Genomic DNA, 15,011 nt, shown 5'->3' on the forward strand with positions numbered 1-15,011 from the left:
TATGTAACCAGTTATTATGGTCATTTTGAAGTTTTTTAATGCATATTTTATTACATTTTTATCTTTATCAAGGTTCAAGGTTCAAGGCTTTTATTGGTCATACGAACATAGCTACAGTGTAGTTATGACGATGAAAATCTTAGGTCACAGGCTCCTAAAAAAAACATTGAGGAATTAAAAATATTTCTGCTAAATGTTATAGTCTTTGTAAGACAAATTAGAAGCAATGCAACACTGTGTCCATTTGTTTGTGACCAATCAAATATGCATTCTTTTGGTGCATTATTTTCTATCCCTTGCCTTGTTACCTTTGCGGACGTTTCTCATCAGAAACTGAGGGACCTTGAACAAATTAAAAAAATTGAAGTTGTTCCATTTCTTTTACTTCTGAAAACATTTTGTGCTGCAGTGCAGAACACCAGACACCGGCTTTGTGCTAATACATTTAAACTTACATTAGGTTCAACATGTACATCCAGAGTGCTAGAGCTCACTACGCTCATTATAAGCACATTGAAACTTGTTTGGCATATTTAAAGCAACGGCCTATTTACAACATCAGCTCTATATTTATCACTGCAGTTCCACAAAAAAATTACATGAAGGCATCAATGTTGGTTTTGAAGCCACTCCACTTTTTCTAATGTTCCTACACCAATGATCTATAGTTACAAATTGTACTTTTGGCGACGAAAATCTGAGTGCTAATTGGCTGTCATCATCATACTTTTTTTGTGTTCTTCCGTTCGGTCTGTGAAGACACATTTGCATAAATCTTAACAGGAAACAGCCACAGTTTATTTTTCCTTGTCCAGTTCGTCATGGATCACACAGCAGCTGCTGTATGATATTTGCAGTTTCGCAGATTTCTACCGAACTCTGCTCTAAAACCAGAGCAGTGTGAAATAAGTATTTATAAATATATACACTTGAAGACAACAAAATGATTTTTGCTCAAGACACTTTAGGATTCTGCTCTCAGCTTGTTTCAGTGCAGCTTTCCCCCCTCACTGTGCTATGGTTCTGGATGGGGTAGTGTGTGTGTGTGTGTGTGTGTGTGTGTGTGTGTGTTTGCCTGTGTGCGTTGGCCTGTGTGTGTGTGTGTGTGTGTGTGTGTTTAGGTGTGTGAGAGTGTGTGTATGTGTAAGTGGAGGAACAGATCTAAGGCTAGACCATTTGAGACTTAATGTAGGTGTTCGTGATCTCTTGTGAGAATCAGGCTTTTCCTTAATTAATTAATAGTTTAGTTATTTCTAAAATCATTATTTTCTCTACAACCACAAACTTAGTTAAAAGCATTTCACTCACAAAGATCAATTTGCACATAATTAGTATATTCCGCTAGTGAAAACTATTGGGTAATCACTGCTGTGGCTCTGGAGGAGCTTTCTCAAGTCTAAGAAAATAACCCTGATGATTAAATCTGTTATCTTGATCGATGTTTTGGCTTCTGCATTTCTTAAATAATAGCAAACCTGAGATGCAATGACTGTTCACAGGAAAAAAACAACCTTCACTTTGGCTTGTTGTGTAGTTTCTAGCTGCAAACATCACCTCATGTTCACACAGAACCTCCACCTGAACACAGCTTGTCATTACTGCACCTTTTCAGTACCTGAAGGCAAGGATACAAAAATATATTTTCTTAGTACCATAAATTATTCATAGAGAGTATTACAAATGCTAGATACACAGATTATGCACACGCATGCTGTTTTCACTATGGTTGAACAGACATAAATCAGACCACTAACAGTTTGTATTTTTCCTCTCATCCACCTGACAGAGAACAAGGGCAGCCCTGCCACAGACCCGTGTCACAGGCTTTGATGATACGCTTTCATGAAGAACTTCTGTACCTTCTCTTGCTGTAGTGATCTGCATTTTTTTAATTGGTAGGTGGAACAGTCTATCAAGAATGTTTTCTTCATATTTATTCAGGAGATGGCCAGGAAAAGACAAGTCAGGAGAAACATTTAATTTGTGGACACAAATGCACATTTGTACAAAAACATTCTTTAGAGTGCAACGTTGAGCAAAGAAACATCAGTTCAAGAAAGAAGAGAAAAAGCTGCGAAAATCAGATATACCAGAGACAAGTGCATTACCCCAGGTAGACAGCTTGTTGGTCAACAAACGTTTTGTTTTTTTGTTAAACTGAACTGAAATGTCAGTTGAAAAATCTGTGCAATATTCTGAAATCTCTTTGTTTGTTTTATATGCTACGAAGGTCATTTTAATGACATGAAGGAAGTAAGTAAACATGGGCAGTTTGGTCATGATGCTATGCTTTGTTGATTAAGTAAAACATTTAGTTTGATTAGATGAATATAGTTGTACTGTTTGAGTTCCATTTTTGTGCTGCTGTAGTGCAGCAAACATCACTGCAGTACGATTGAAGTATGTTCGAGAAGGAGGCATTGGTTGCCCTCTAGTGATAACGACAGGTATTCAATGTGTTTCTGAGCTGATATCTGATCAGCATCGACAGCTCACTGTATTATTCAGTAGGTTCAGAGCTGAGAATGAGTATCAACAGCTCTAAATCTGAGAAGAGGTTTTCTGCATCTAGTATGATGATTTCACTTGTTAGCGTCTCTTTGCAATATAGTCTACATTCTGCAGTCTATATGAAGGGATATAATCTATATTATATCCCCATACAAATCTAACCCTTTGACCCTTGAGTGCACATCAGCATTTATAGACCCTGTGTCAAACAGTCTAATGCAATGGTTTAGAGACACACATTTATTTAACAGCACAATGTCTCATGTATCCCCACATTGTATTCTACAAGTCTGAGTACCAAACACATTTTACATTCATTTTTGCCACACTTCTGCTTCTGATTCTTGAGACAAAACATTTATCTCCATCTATGTAACTCCATACAAATGAAATATGGATAGAGAACTTCCAACATGATTTGTAGTTTATAGTACAGTCAGTATATTTAATATAAGTAGTCAAAACCTTTCCTGTGCTCATGTTTGAAGACATGATTAACAATCTATGTGACCCTTCATTGGATCCAGGTGAATTTGTCCATTTTGTTGAATGCTGTCCAACCTTAATCCGGATCATACATTCCCATCAGAGTTTTAGGACTTTGCCCCCTCAGCTGGCAGCATAGCTGTCTGTGTCCAAGTCTGAGGCCTCAGCCTCATCTGCAGATCCAGTATGAGGCGGGTAGGGCCGTGGCAGGTCTAAATTGACATAGTTTACCTTCAGATTGATGTAGTGCTCTCCTTCCAGACAGGACAGGATGTATTGTATGTCTGTAACCAGGCTATTGAAGCTTGGTCTGCGCTCAGGCTCCGGGTCCCAACATGTCAGCATGATAGAATAGCTGGAAGATTAATAAATGTGTAAATGAGTGAATGAGTAAGCAGGTAAGTCAACTATTGCATGACACTGTGAGATTAAATATAATATGGTATCTAAGATATAACTGGTATATGTTCAGAGAGAATTATTTTAGAAAGTATTATGAAGAAAATCCATTGATAAGATGTCATGTTATTAAGGCATGGGATATTAAAAGGGTGCAGGTGTGATTCTTACAAAGTATCAGGGCAAAACTGTGGCTGGGGAAGCCGGCGTCCCTTCAACAAGTAGTGTGTGATGTCATAGGGGTCCACATCTGGATATGGGCTAGCACCTCTAGTCAACAGCTCCCACAGTAATACGCCATATGACCACTGGGAGACAGATACACAACATGTTGTAGAAAAAATATATGATAATTGTAACAAGCATATTTTAGTGGATTAGATAAGACACACTCACCACGTCAGATTTGGTGGTGAACTTTTGTGTTTGCAGACTTTCGATGGCCATCCACTTAACAGGCAGCTTGACCCGTTTGTGATCTTGAATGCTGTAGTACTCCTTGTCATAGATGTCCCTCGCCATGCCAAAGTCAGCCACCTTTGCTGTGAAAGTTTCATCCAGCCTGAACAGAAAAAGCATCATGAGAAAACATCATGAGAAAACACCAACTACAGGTGTTCTCATAATATTGATGAGCAGTGACAGTTCAGTGTCAGTAAAGTCTCGTCTCAAAAATGTTGCACTATTCCATTAATATCTTTCAATCAATATATGTCATTTTATATATATTGGCCAATAAAAAGATCAATAAAAAAATACTACGCCAAATTTGTATTATCCTAAGAAGCCTTCAAATGGACAGGGCAGCCATGTTGCTTTGAAGGTTTACAAATCTAAAATATACTTCAACAATCTTTAGTTATGATAAATAAGAATTAAAATATACAAAAGTAATCAGGTATATTTACTTTTCTTTAAAAACATTTTTTTTTTTTAAAATAACTTTTGGTTATGTTTTTGTTGTTACATAGTAGTTTTAAGCAATTAGTAAATATCTCTATGCTGTAAGTATTGTAGTTGACCAACGTTAACCAACAATGTACTACTTGCTGCTTATGTTAAACTAAATAAGATATTCCATAACTTAGATACATGTTTGTATGACAGTTACACGATGTGAACTAGTGTGACAAAGCCTTGGGCCAGTCATCAGTTCATGATTAACACTTACATGCAGTTGCGTGCAGCCAGGTCTCTGTGGACAAATTTTTTCTGGGCTAAATACTGCATCCCCTTGGCAACCTGAAGCCCAAAACCTATCAGGTCCTTCACTGTCGGGTTCTGTGGAGGACAAAGAAGTATGAAGCAGAGCGGACTCACCCAAACGCCCAAGCACCAGAGTATTACAAATATTCATGACCCTACTGGTCCAGAACGTTTAATTGCGTAATTACCCTTTTCTCAGAGCGGATGAAATGACGCACATCCCCATGTTTCATATACGGTAGGACCACCAGAGGGAGCCCTTCCTTTGGCAGCATGATGCCCAGCAGAGACAGGATGTTTGGGTGGTGGAAACCTTTCATGATGATGCCCTCTCTGAGGAACTGGTCCACCTCCCCCAAATCTGTTATCCCTATTGATACACCACATGCTGTTATACAGACCAAACCAGCAGCCCATACAATTCTGATTTAAATTATTAAAAAAGGTATTCACTTACTGTTCAGGGATTTAACAGCACAGTGGGTCTCTTGCCCTTTGCTGTCGATCAGGTATCCATGATAAACTGTCCCAAAGTGACCTGCATAGTAACAGAAGGTGTTTATTATGAATACTTTTGCTAAAATATTGACAGGAAAGAAAACAACAAACACCATAAAAGACAAGAGATTTACCTTTCCCAATAATCTGGCTATCCTCAATTCGGAGCATTTCAGCAGGGATCAAGACATTTTTGACCTCTTCGAGAAGAACAGAACTAAGACTGACCATTGAGATATTGTCCCGTGGCATTAAAGGAATGGCCAGATGATCATGGCTCGCAGCATACATTAAACCTTGGAAGGCCATTCCTCCTGAACCTGATGTTTGACTGGACAGATCCACTGTAGCACACAAGGGAAGACACACCATGATGTTGTTGTTCTTAAAAGACAGTTTTGATACAAGCCTTACTAGAAGGGTAAATTGGACATGTTGAAGAAAGGGCAAAATAGATATAACCAATGATATGGATTAGGAATGAACGGCTGAGTTTGGATATGTCACCTCGTCTGTAGTCACCTGTCGGGGAATAATCCGGACCGCTGCCGATGCCGTTCCGTGAAAGCATTGTTGATAAACGATTCTCTATGTTGGCTGTAAAGATACATATGATAAATAGAAGTCTGAAAATATACAGTAAAGGGAGTCACTGTTGGTCATGTTAATAAGTAGAAGAATATGACCACAGTTCCAGATTTAAGATTTTCTCACCTCTCTTTTTCTTCCTCAAATGAATCATCACAAGTAATGCGAGGCCAGCCCCTAATACCAGTGCAGCAATGATCCCCAGCACAATGCCCAATATCATGGTTGCGTTGTTGGTGTCATAGTTGACCACTTTACCCACTTCAGTAACTTCCCCGTTCACAGACACCTACGATAGTGTAACAGAAGATGACTCTGGTTAGATACATCAACCTTAGTTTCCATAAATGATTTAGCTTAAGGTTGATGATGATTTAACAGCAGACTCTCTCACCTGGACAGGCAATCCCTCACTGGGAATAACCAGGCCTTTAGGAATCCTGCAGGTCAGCTCATTCAGCAGAACCTTGGCGTTGCAGTTCACACCACCAATGGTCATTGTGATCTTCATACATGTGCTCACAGTGTTCAGTTTGTTGTGCTGTTACATGTGTGAAAAAAGAGAAAGATTCCCATATATCAAATATATTAAGAGAACATTTGAAAGATAAAAAGTATGTAGGGGGAAAACTGTATTATTGAAAGAGTAAACATACATGCAGTGAAACTTCTGTCTCTCCTTGTTTTATGGGTAATTCATGGTCATCATTTTCAATGGGAATGATGTTGGCATCATGATGGTAGTCAAAACGTTTCCCCCAGAGATTCCTTCTCCCATCCATGTGGATAAAAATCTCTCCAATGTCTGACTTTTCTTCTGGCATTTCCTCTTTAAAAGCAGGGGCCCAGCACTCTATATATGTGGCATTTGCTGTGCCGTTGCAGACCTTAGTAGAAAAAAGCATGGCATGGTGTATTGTTCAAAATCACAACTACTGTTTTAATCATAATAGGAAAGTAATATTCAGCTAAAGAATGAAGACGAGTGGCCATCAATTGATTACAATTCACAAGCATTTAATTACCTGTATTTAACTTAACAAAAAAGGTGTTATTATTGAACAAAGTCTATAAAGACTTACACAACGATGAAACCCAGGGTTTAACTTACTTGTTCAAGTGGTTGCAGGTTGGGATTTTTGGAAATGTACTGAACCACAGTTGTGTGAGCAGAGTCAAGATGTTGACCTTGTATCACTAATTTGGATCCACTGTATGAAGGAGTAAATGAACAAGTTAAAAAATAACATTGAATAAATGTATGCACAAACATTGATTGTCTTATCATGATAAGGCGATGTAAAGTGTCTTTACAGTAATATTGTGTAATGTGTCCATTAATAGGACCAGAGCTGACTGGGATCTGTGTCTTACCTTTGGAAACTGCAATGAGGATGCACAGAGTTTATAACAGGATTTTCCTTGTAGAAGAACATCTTAGTGGTCGACACTTGAAAGTCGTCAATTATAATTTTCACAGGTACATTCCCCACCGCTGCTGCAGCAGCTGTATTGCAGACAATTGAAGAAGTCCCACTCCCTTCAGGAGCACTGGAAAGAAAATAGATTACAGTAACCAAATACAACACTTTAAAAGCATTCACTTAAAAAGGGGTTTCTGAACACAGGGAATACATGTCTTGTGATCATGTCATATGTTGGCGAAATAAGTAGTCTTCTGTGTCCCTCACCTTTGAATGCTGCACTTTTTTTCATCAAAGAAGACATCTCTCTGTGTCCCAGAATTCAGATATTTTCCTGTCAGAGTAACTGTGGTTCCTCCAAACATGGGTCCAAAGTCAGGCCTGATTTCAGTTATGCTAGGCTCCTGTTTAGACAAAGGGGAAATCTTTTAACACTTTACACTGTAACATGTGTCATAGCATGTATCCAAATTAAGAACATGTGCAGACTCATTGATTGCAAATTGTTTCAATGCAGAAAAGTTCTCACCACAAAAGAGAAGCCAGGCATCTGAGCAGTGCCTTCAATTGAGTAGCGGCCCTCCACCTCCCCCTCGTGTACTTGCAGGGTGATGTTGAGGTTCTGGCTTGGTGTGTTTACCTGGATCTTGCATATTAGCCTGTATTAAAGGACACGAGGAAGGACATGTCTAATTAATTCTGTAGATGAATATTTTCCTGTAGTCAGAAAGAAACAGACAGCTGCAAATGTGAAAGAAACATGTCCACAGTAAAAACATGTGTTTCACCAATTCTTTCAATTTTGACCAGCAAGCCACAACAAGCTATAAGAACACATGTCCCCCATGTCTTTAATGCATTATAAAGATAGCCTGCTTATAGTGCATTAAGCATAATACATAACAAAAAAATGTAAATGACTCATGTCAAGTTAAGTCAAGTTTGTATTCAAATATTGCTGTCAGTAACTGAAATTGTAAATGTATTTACATTTGATCACTTTACTTCAAATAGCTCTTAAAGAGACCTAAAAACAGCTTACAGTCATTTATAGCAGCTATAAAAAGGATAATGCCAACAAATAACAGTTTACAGGAACCTTGACTGGTTGACTTATGACTAGCATTACACATTACTTTACACATACATTCTTAGAAAGTGGCATCGTGTGATACTCACACTTCACTACTGCTCTTTTCAGGCAGGACCGTACACAGGGTCCCGGAACCAACTGTGATGATGTGGGTTTTGCCGCTGATGATGGCGGGTCGCAGAGGAGACTGAAACTCCCAGCCACACAGTGTCACTTCTGTCTCAGCACCAGCAGGTACCATTGTAGGGAAAAACTGCAGAGAAAAAGGTTTTATCATCCAGAGCAGTCAGCCCATTTAGTACAATCAGATTACCATACCTTATCAGTCATGTTGAAACTGCATGCAGTGGTTAATCAGTCACACCTAGCGGCAGATCTACCTCTGTTATGGCAGGTGCGCAGGAGTCTTTGTTCCACTGCGAGGCACACTCAGGCTGCCTCGAGCATATTCCCGAACACCAGCCGCAGTTCATGAAGGGTGGAGCCGTCAAACACATGGAGCATGTCATAAAATGTGCACACCCCGGTCCTGCAGATGGCACCCTGAACATCTGGATCAGGGAAAGAGAAAGACGGTGGTGGAGTAAACCAGATGAAACAGAGAAGAACAGTCAGAAAATAATAAGTAAAACATGGTTTATGCTGTTGCTTGACATTATAATAAACTGATTACACTTGAAGTACTTTTTTACTCTCATACAAAATATATGAAACCATGTTCAACAAATGACCGAATGACAAATGTCTAATAGTTTGTGTTTTTTAATTTTTTACTCAGAAGTGTTGGTGTGTTCACACTTTTTAAGGCTGCAGATACATTTGTGTGCTCCAGTTTCTTTTCCACCCCTAAAAGATAAGCAGTTTAAAAATTACCTTATTTCCGACTGCGAAGAGAAGAGATTCATTTGAGTAAACTTCTGCTGATCTGGACACTTTGGTTTCTCCAAGAGAATAGTTGGCATAAACAATCGGCCTGTAGAGAGCAAGAATCACCTAAACCACGCAAACAGAGAGGTAATGTCACAAACATTTTCATTTTGAGGGTCTTATATAATATATAACACCTGCTTCTGGCTGATGGACAGTAACAATATAAAAATGTTGTGGTCAGTTATACTTATTAAAAGAAGCCATAATTCCTTGATTCCAGCTTATTAAATGTGAATATTGTGTGGTTTATTTCCTCCTCTATTACAGAACACTTAATCACTTGTACTTGTGACAAAACAAGACACATGAGGAAATCATTTTGGACTTAGGGATCAGCATTTTCTGACCTTTGTACACCGACAACTAACTGATTAATCGAAAACGAATATTAAACAGATCAGACACCTGCAGTATCCGACCATCTGAGGTACCAAAGTGGCCCAGCGTGTGATTCCCAATAGTGGTTACTAGGACAGCGGTGAACAGGACGCCTCTCATCTGCCTGTTGAAGAGGTCCAGTCGGTAGTACGGCTTTGACACCAGAGTGGGTTTCACACTGCATGTGTCATTACCTTCAGAGCTCTGTGAAAGCGGGGGAAAAAAACATACAGATCAGCAATGACAAAATCTCATACAAAGATAAATCTGAAGTATCTGCCTCTGTCAGCATTATTCTCCCTCTAAGCATATACAACATGCATATGCTTGTGTGTGAGAGGAAAAGAGATTCAAATAGAGACAATCTTAACCCATCGTTTTAGAAAGGAAGTGCTGTAGCCTCGCCTCCAGGCATATTGTAGCATGCTGTGAGAGCAACAAGGTCATAAAACAGCAGTGACTCCAGCTCCATACGTTGACTTTTTCTCAGTGCAGTTAGTCAGCTACTGAAACTAGACTTTCGGTAAATTCACACAAATAAAACAGTTGATGTGTGTGGATGGTTGTCAGAGCAAGAGTTACTTTGGTTAATGAATTAGGTTTGGAAAAAAGAAGGACATTTTAAACTAATGGTAAACATTCCACTGCAAAGCAATTAAGCTGACCTGCCCCAGCATGCCTCTGTTTTCCTCCCACCATTTAACTGCCCTATATTCACATCTTTGATCTTTTCAGTCTCTTCAGTTATTTTATTGTACACAACCCTTTTTTTACAAAAACTTGAACTCCGGTAGGACTTTATGCCAATCGTTTCAACCATCATTTATTGATAGAGTGAAAGAGTGATTCTTTCCTTCCTACCCTTCACTTCTTCAATATTCTACACATTTCCTGATTAACAACATGTGTTAAAGTCAGGCACAGCCCCACTCTGTCACTCCCCTTCAAATTTCCTTTTTTTATCAGCAGGATTTATAACTTGTGTATGTTTGCACACATTCCTGTAGGTGTACACATGGTGTCAAAGGACACAGTCTGAACTCCACAAAAAGATGAAGGGGCTTTAAGCGTGAACTGATTTGTACTTTCTTTTTACCGTCAAATACATTTCTCCTCTTGTACCTAGTCAATAAATATTTCCTGCCAGGTAAATTGCTGCAAGCGAAATAATTAAACATAGTGTAATTATTTAGACTTTTATCTTGATGAAACAGTTTTTCATATTTAAGCTCTTTAGACTACTGAAAGCGTTTGCCACCCTTTCACAGAGAAAGACTGAAACTTAACAGAGTCGAGTAATTGTGTGGCAATGTGCAGGTCACAGACTGACTCATCCACCCCTCCCAGTTATCTCATCTGGCCATGCTCTCTCACACACCTTTTAGTAGTCAAGGTTTACTTTATACTATCCCTTATTTATCAAGACAATATAAAACTGTAAGCTTAATGATAAACTACAGTGTTCCGGTCACAGGTGAGTTAATTACACAATGTTTGTCTCTCTAGGTCACTTCCTGTCTGGGCGTAGGGTGACCTTTGCACCGTTACTCCGCTCTGACAGCAGTTGAACAGAAAAAAAAAACAGAGTTACTCACTTCGTGTGGGCAGCTCTCGCACGGCTGGAAGTGAGAGAGACCTCTGGACAGCTGCTCGGGGCCCGACTTGCAGCAGGCATCCACGCCTTTATCAATGGCATCATTTACTTTAGTCAAAGAAAAGGCACACAGAGCAGAGTGTTTTTGGGGTACTCCATTGTCCTTCACCTCTGCAAAAACCCCAAACAGAATGTCTTCTGCCTCGCCCACTCTCAGCTCTTGTGCCAAGTCCTTCCCCGCTCGCCCAAAGTGTGCCGCCTGAAGCCCATTAAACACAATGTCCCTGAAACCATCACTATGTTTCCTCTTGCGCTTTGGTTCGTACCGGCACTCCAGGACCACTTCTCTGTACATCCACACCTCTGAGATTGATATCGGCAGTCGCCCAAGGCGGGTCTGAAAGGCCGAATTGTTAATTGATGGGTTTTCTCTCTGCAGGGACAGGAAGTAGACATAACTACCTGTGGAGAAGCTGTAGATGTAATCAATCTTGTAAGAGTCCTGTAGATTGGGGAGCACTGTCAGACCCTCCATGACCATATGAAAGCCATCTTCAGTTGAAAGAGGTCTCACTGCTGATATTGACCTCCTTGGATACTTCTGAGCCACTTTGCCATTGACAGAGGCGGCTACGAAGAAAAGCAATGTGGCGGACTGATCCACTGTGGTGACTTTGGTGCCCAGGGGGCTGGCCAGACAATCTGGACAGGAGGTTGGAGAATTGTTCTCCTTTCTGAATAAACACTGAGGCTTGGGCTCTGGAGTGCCAATCTCAATGAAGTGACAGATCCCATGCTGAGTGCTCCCACATATGTACAAGTAGGGAAAGGGAAAGGCAGACATATCCAAAAGCAGAACCTCATTGTCTGTATCCACTGGATCTGCAGGATCTATTTCTATGTCACACGCCAAACATGTTTCACAGTCAGTACTGCCAACAGGTCCAGTTTTCACCTCCCAAGTTTTTTCCATATTATAGCTGACTCCCGATATTACATTTTGACATGCAACATACACGTCTGAGTGATGCTCCTCGTGGTTCACAGCGATGTTCTGTATGGGTTTGTCTGTTTGGAAGTGGGGGAGGGAGTATTTTACAGTGAAATCTACCAGCCTGCGTGGAGTAGAAGGACATATGTGCTGTCCTGAGGCTGTGTGTGTTTGTATCCATATGCATACTGTCAGCAAGGCGGCCCAAGTGACCATCTCCACGTCACAGTCCACCGTGATTGAATGCTACCTATAAGACACTTTTCTCAAAGAGATCATTCTGGAGAACCAGTAGGAGAGCTCTGTGAGGAAAAACACAGAAGGAATGTTGATATTTTACAGAAAGCAGTAACATTTTATTTTCACATTCAACAAAGATTCACGACTTTGGATATACACTTATGAAGTGTAGATGGATACTCTAAACATTTTAGCTTGTTTAAACTGAAAAATGCAGCATGAGGACTGACAAAAGAGGAAAAGTATCAGCTGTTTCCTTTAGAAGCTCGTGATTCAGTAGATTCTGCTTTTTCAAATGAGGAATCTGCAATTTCAGATAATTAAGAAAGACAGATATAGTATAGCTGTGAAACTTTTGAGCCGAATATGATAAAGTCAATGGAATAATAAACTGATAGTCAAGATCACTTCGAAAGTGGGCAGGACGTGACTTGCTGCAACATGTGCAGCAGCTAAGGAAATGTTCAGGCCTCCAGAGCCAAACACAGAATAAACAGAATAGTACTAACTAAGCCTTATTTTGTCAAATAGTAAAAACACCTATAATTAAGTAGGCCTATTCTTACGATTCAGTATCCTTTATCACAATTGTAACACTCCATTATGCAATGGATTACTGTTAAAGTTTTAAAACTGTGTTGAGGATAAAGTAAAGATAACTTCAATAGATATTTTTCTGCATAACAACTGGAAAAAAGACATATCCTAGGCAGGTAGGCGATTAACTGTGAATTGTAAGTAAAGCGTGTTCAGCCATTCATTAACGTGGAACAATCACTACTTTAGAAACATCCTACATAAACAATGTTTTAAAAAAAATGTTTAAGACTTACCTCAATGTGATAAGGGGCAGATTTCGCGAGTGTACAATAGTCCAATAATGTCCAATAGAGGTATTTCTTTATGAGCTTAATGTCCTGGGTCAATGTAACTCTCAATAACCTGAAGCAGCGCTCTCACCTGACAGCACGGAGTCCCACTGGCACAGACTTTACACTGATACTGATCTAAATCAAGACTCTGAGATTAACCACAGTCTACAGGAGAAACAGGATATTACACTCACCTTCAGAATAAAAGGGCGCCAGGTCAAAGCACTCATCGTGTGATTTATCGTTTATTGATTTGCTTTATGGAATACATGTATGCATAACCTACTGTAAGAATGTCTATTTGATCCATGATTAATACCAGATTTGGTTTTATTCAATGACAATATCAACTTTGGTATTTAAGTTCCAGTATGTTGAAAAACGTAACAACTGCATTTCATATTTGTTCATTTTAGCAGAAAATCTGTTTAGGTATGAGTATATTCTGGAACATTTACAATATTTAAAGATTTAAGATTTCTCATGGTTTCTTATTTTGTTTGTATTTTTTTCTTTTTAGATAGATAGGCTACGTTTTATTTTTGAAAGTTGATAACCGGATATGGCATCGTCATTCAGTCATGCTTGACTCTGAAGTGTGTGCTGTCCTGTCAAGCCTCGCCCGCAACAAGGAAGTATGGAATTGTTACGAAATCTGACCACTTTAAAATTACCCTCATCGTTTCCTTCCCAATAGACATGTCATATCATCTGCTGCTCTTTCCATTCAGGCCGTGCCGTGTCAATTCAAGTGGAAAAACGTTCACAACCTCAGAAAACAGTCTGCACTACGCCTGTAGGATGTTTGCCAAAAATACATATCTTTCAGCTGAAGGAATGAAGTTAATCTTCAAATATAGGAAGCTGCAGCCAGGAAGATATGAGAGGAATGTCTTTCCTCTCCAGTCAGACCACCTTGTATAAAGCCAGAAATGTGACCTTTGACTGATGAAAATTACTACCATAAAGGAGAATAGCTACTGATAAATTGACTCATATTGGCCAATAAACTTTAACATATAAAATTAGGCTATTCAGCATCATACAATGTCCAAATAGAGCTGTTCTCTTTGACATAATGAAGCATTATAGATCCAAAAGTTAAACATCTACCACTGAATCCAAAGTTCAGTAATCACAGACTGTTTGAAAAGTTTGTGTGGCCTTATTCCTTCAGAGGAATATGCACTTGAGTTGAGAGTGTCATTTTTACACGTATAGTTTAGACTATTAGTTTATAACTAAAAACACAAAGATCAAGCTCACTCAAGACATGTTTGATAGAAACTGCAGAGCAAAAAGTGGCAGAGAAAGTTGTTTTGATTTAATCTCGGGAAGGACTCACTCTCACTGGCCTTTCATATCCTGATACTAATCAAACAAACTGTTAAGGACATCACATCCAGTCCATAACGTTGCATCCGTCTCTGTATAACTCATTAAATACTTGACTACTAACACAGGGGACACACATACAAGGAATGCACTGGGCCATGCAGCTTCGATTTAGATTTTAACCATACAAGGGTGTGTGTTGCTCTTGGGCAGAAGTATCTCTAGAGCTATATTAATGTCTAAGATAAAATTCCCAGAAGATCATTTATATTTAAAGTCCCTAAAAAAAGCCCTCAAACTGTAAAAGCTCATTTAAAATGGTCTTTTTATTTATATACAAGTGTAATTCTATGTATGATAAGAACATTGCATCTGATATGGTTGGTTTTCATAATGCTGCCTCTATAGTGATAAGATATTTCTCGTCAAGGAATGCAGCTTTTTTTTTTTAACTCCTCTTCAGATT

At 39.2% G+C, this 15,011-nt stretch overlaps 1 protein-coding gene across 3 annotated transcripts; it reads right to left on the reverse strand.

The window, feature by feature from the left end:
- Positions 1 to 1,957: 1,957 nt before the first annotated feature.
- Positions 1,958 to 14,062, reverse strand: LOC117489586 (macrophage-stimulating protein receptor-like). 3 transcript variants are annotated; one of them, XM_034138986.1, is made up of 21 exons: positions 13,172 to 14,053; positions 11,109 to 12,400; positions 9,541 to 9,717; positions 9,079 to 9,198; positions 8,586 to 8,756; positions 8,292 to 8,458; positions 7,642 to 7,771; positions 7,380 to 7,516; positions 7,063 to 7,239; positions 6,800 to 6,899; positions 6,345 to 6,575; positions 6,083 to 6,229; positions 5,815 to 5,977; positions 5,623 to 5,697; positions 5,235 to 5,444; positions 5,060 to 5,140; positions 4,791 to 4,972; positions 4,568 to 4,677; positions 3,793 to 3,958; positions 3,568 to 3,704; positions 1,958 to 3,352 (listed from the first exon to the last, which is right to left on the reverse strand). In XM_034138986.1, exons 2-21 carry the CDS (start codon positions 12,312 to 12,314, stop codon positions 3,121 to 3,123), a joined length of 4,119 nt encoding a protein of 1,372 aa, XP_033994877.1. In that variant the 5' UTR covers positions 12,315 to 12,400; positions 13,172 to 14,053; the 3' UTR covers positions 1,958 to 3,120. The 3 variants fall into 3 exon arrangements, with proteins under 3 accessions (XP_033994877.1, XP_033994875.1, XP_033994876.1); XM_034138985.1 differs by having other exon boundaries at positions 3,121 to 3,352; positions 5,608 to 5,697; positions 13,172 to 14,062; XM_034138984.1 differs by lacking the exon at positions 13,172 to 14,053 and having other exon boundaries at positions 5,608 to 5,697; positions 11,109 to 12,314.
- Positions 14,063 to 15,011: the final 949 nt, after the last annotated feature.

The sequence above is a fragment of the Trematomus bernacchii genome, unplaced genomic scaffold (assembly GCF_902827165.1).
Source record: "Trematomus bernacchii unplaced genomic scaffold, fTreBer1.1, whole genome shotgun sequence".
NCBI lineage: Eukaryota > Metazoa > Chordata > Actinopteri > Perciformes > Nototheniidae > Trematomus > Trematomus bernacchii.

Excerpts from the sequence above, each read along its gene's own strand:
- LOC117489586 (XM_034138984.1), bottom strand. The coding sequence starts at position 12,314 with ATGGTCACTTGGGCCGCCTTGCTGACAGTATGCATATGGATACAAACA. Across the intron at positions 5,978-6,082 it reads GTGAGGGATTGCCTGTCCAG|GTGTCTGTGAACGGGGAAGT; the intron begins GTGAGAGAGTCT and ends ACACTATCGTAG. Across the intron at positions 3,959-4,567 it reads CTGGCTGCACGCAACTGCAT|GCTGGATGAAACTTTCACAG; the intron begins GTAAGTGTTAAT and ends TTTTCTGTTCAG.